At 64.4% G+C, this 3,083-nt stretch overlaps 1 protein-coding gene across 1 annotated transcript; it reads left to right on the top strand.

The window, feature by feature from the left end:
- Positions 1-2,370: 2,370 nt before the first annotated feature.
- On the top strand, positions 2,371-2,515 carry LOC130329940 (protein scribble homolog; the record flags this gene model as incomplete). Its single annotated transcript, XM_056553556.1, is given in 1 exon segment — positions 2,371-2,515. A coding segment is annotated over 1 exon segment (145 nt), but the record flags the coding sequence as incomplete, so codon positions are not given.
- Between the last annotated feature and the right edge of the window lie 568 nt (positions 2,516-3,083).

The raw sequence follows: 3,083 nt of genomic DNA, 5'->3' as shown, positions 1-3,083 counted from the left end.
TCGTCGGGGAGTAGGGGGCGGGCCTCGTCGGGGAGTAGGGGGCGGGCCTCGTCGGGGAGTAGGGGGCGGGCCTCGTCGGGGAGTAGGGGGGCGGGCCTCGCCGGAGTGTAGGGGGGCTGCCTCGTCGGGGAGTAGGGGGCTGACCTCGCCGGAGTGTAGGAGGTGACCTCGTCGGGGAGTAGGGGGCTGACCTAGCCGGGGAGTAGGGGGCTGACCTCGCCGGAGTGAAGGAGGTGACCTCGTCGGGGAGTAGGGGGGCTGACCTCGCCGGAGTGTAGGAGGTGACCTCGTCGGGGAGTAGGGGGCTGACCTAGCCGGGGAGTAGGGGGCTGACCTCGCCGGAGTGAAGGAGGTGACCTCGTCGGGGAGTAGGGGGCTGACCTCGTCGGGGAGTAGGGGGGCGGGCCTCGTCGGGGAGTAGGGGGCGGGCCTCGTCGGGGAGTAGGGGGCGGGCCTCGTCGGGGAGTAGGGGGCGGGCCTCGCCGGAGTGTAGGGGGCTGCCTCGTCGGGGAGTAGGGGGCTGACCTCGCCGGAGTGTAGGAGGTGACCTCGTCGGGGAGTAGGGGGCTGACCTCGCCGGGGAGTAGGGGGCTGACCTCGCCGGGGAGTAGGGGGCTGACCTCGCCGGAGTGAAGGAGGTGACCTCGTCGGGGAGTAGGGGGCTGACCTCGTCGGGGAGTAGGGGGCGGGCCTCGTCGGGGAATAGGGGGCTGACCTCGCCGGAGTGAAGGAGGTGACCTCGTCGGGGAGTAGGGGGCTGACCTCGTCGGGGAGTAGGGGGCTGACCTCGCCGGAGTGAAGGAGGTGACCTCGTCGGGGAGTAGGGGGCTGACCTCGTCGGGGAGTAGGGGGCGGGCCTCGTCGGGGAGTAGGAGGTGACCTCGTCGGGGAGTAGGGGGCTGGCCTCGTCGGGGAGTAGGGGGCTGGCCTCGTCGGGGAGTAGGGGGCGGGCCTCGTCGGGGAGTAGAGGGCGGGCCTCGTCGGGGCGGTGACCTTGCAGGGGGGGACATCATTGTTGTTAGGCACCATCTTTTTGTATGGCGGGGGTATTTGGAGCATCACTGTCCTACATACATGCACCCTCCTGGCCATTGCTCCGTGTCTTTAGTTGGAGGGGGTGGAGTCTTTGTTTTGGCGCTCACACGTGGCTCTGTCTCTTTAGTGGGAGGGACAGAGTCTTTATGTTTTGCGCTCACACGTGGCTCTGTCTTTAGTGGGAGGGGCGGAGTCTTTGTATGTTTTGGCGCTCACACGTGGCTCTCTTTAGTGGGAGGGGCGGAGTCTTTGTATGATTTGGCGCTCACACGTGGCTCTAGTGGGAGGGGGCGGAGCATTTGTATGTTTTGCATTCACACATGGCTCTGTGGCTCTAGTGGGAGGGGCGGAGCCTTTGTATGTTTTGGCGCTCACACGTGGCTCTCTAGTGGGAGGGGCGGAGCCTTTGTAGTTTTTTTTCGCTCACACGTGGCTCTGTCTCTCTAGTGGGAGGGGCGGAGCCTTTATATGTTATGCGCTCACACGTGGCTCTAGTGGGAGGGGCGGAGCCTTTGTATGTTTTGCGCTCACACGTGGCTCTAGTGGGAGGGGGCGGAGCCTTTGTATGTTCTGCGCTCACACGTGGCTCTGTCTCTAGTGGGAGGGGGCGGAGCCTTTGTATGTTCTGCGCTCACACGTGGCTCTGTCTCTAGTGGGAGGGGCGGAGCCTTTGTATGTTTTGCGCTCACACGTGGCTCTGTCTCTAGTGGGAGGGGCGGAGCCTTTGTATGTTTTGCGCTCACACGTGGCTCTGTCTCTAGTGGGAGGGGCGGAGCCTTTGTATGTTTTGCGCTCACACGTGGCTCTCTAGTGGGAGGGGCGGAGCCTTTGTATGTTTTGGCGCTCACACGTGGCTCTAGTGGGAGGGGCGTAGCCTTTGTATGTTTTGGCGCTCACACGTGGCTCGATGTGTCTAGTTGGGAGTGGCGGAGCCTTTGTATGTTTTGGCGCTCACACGTGGCGGAGCCTTTGTATGTTTTTGCGCTCACACGTGGCTCTGTCTCTAGTGGGAGGGGCGGAGCCTTTGTATGTTTTGCGCTCACACGTGGCTCTGTCTCTATTGGGAGGGGCGGAGCCTTTGTATGTTTTGCGCTCACACGTGGCTCTCTAGTGGGAGGGGGCGGAGCCTTTGTATGTTTTGGCGCTCACACGTGGCTCTAGTGGGAGGGGGCGTAGCCTTTGTATGTTTTGGCGCTCACACGTGGCTCGATGTGTCTAGTTGGGAGTGGCGGAGCCTTTGTATGTTTTGGCGCTCACTACGTGGCTCTGTGTCTGTAGTGGGAGGGGGCGGAGCCTTTGTATGTTTTGGCGCTCACACGTGGCTCGGTGTTTCAGGATGAAGTCTCTGGAGCAGGACGCCCTGAAGGCGCAGGTTGTCATCGCCCGCTCCAAAGAAGGAAAGAAGAGAAGCACCCTGGAGCAGCTGGCGGAGTCCCCATCCCCCGCCCCAACCCCATCCCCCACCCCCGCTGGAAGGTAAGTGTCTGCAGAGTGATGGGGGAGGGGACATATACATGTGCGGCACTAACATATATACACGTGTGTCCTCAGATTACAGCCCCCGCCTCCTGACCTCTCCTGGAAGACTGGTGAGTGACCTCAAAATCTGCTGTGCATGAGCGCCCCCTGTGCACCCTGAGCCCCTCACCGCCAGGAACTGACCGCCCTCCCCTCCGTGTGTGACCGCCCTCCCCTCCGTGTGTGGCCGCCCTCCCCTCCGTGTGTGGCCGCCCTCCCCTCCGTGTGTGGCCGCCCTCCCCTCCGTGTGTGGCCGCCCTCCCCTCCGTGTGTGGCCGCCCTCCCCTCCGTGTGTGGCCGCCCTCCCCTCCGTGTGTGGCCGCCCTCCCCTCCGTGTGTGGCCGCCCTCCCCTCCGTGTGTGGCCGCCCTCCCTTCCGTGTGTGGCCGCCCTCCCCTCCGTGTGTGGCCCCCCTCCCCTCCCCTCCGTGTGTGGCCGTCCTCCCCTCCGTGTGTGGCCGCCCTCCCCTCCGTGTGTGGCCGCCCTCCCCTCCGTGTGTGGCCGCCCTCCCCTCCGTGTGTGGCCGCCCTC

This window comes from Hyla sarda, unplaced genomic scaffold, assembly GCF_029499605.1.
Source record: "Hyla sarda isolate aHylSar1 unplaced genomic scaffold, aHylSar1.hap1 scaffold_327, whole genome shotgun sequence".
Classification (NCBI taxonomy): Eukaryota; Metazoa; Chordata; class Amphibia; order Anura; family Hylidae; genus Hyla; species Hyla sarda.
Note: the sequence above shows the minus strand (reverse complement) of the source record. Positions and strands in the feature narration are given on the sequence as shown.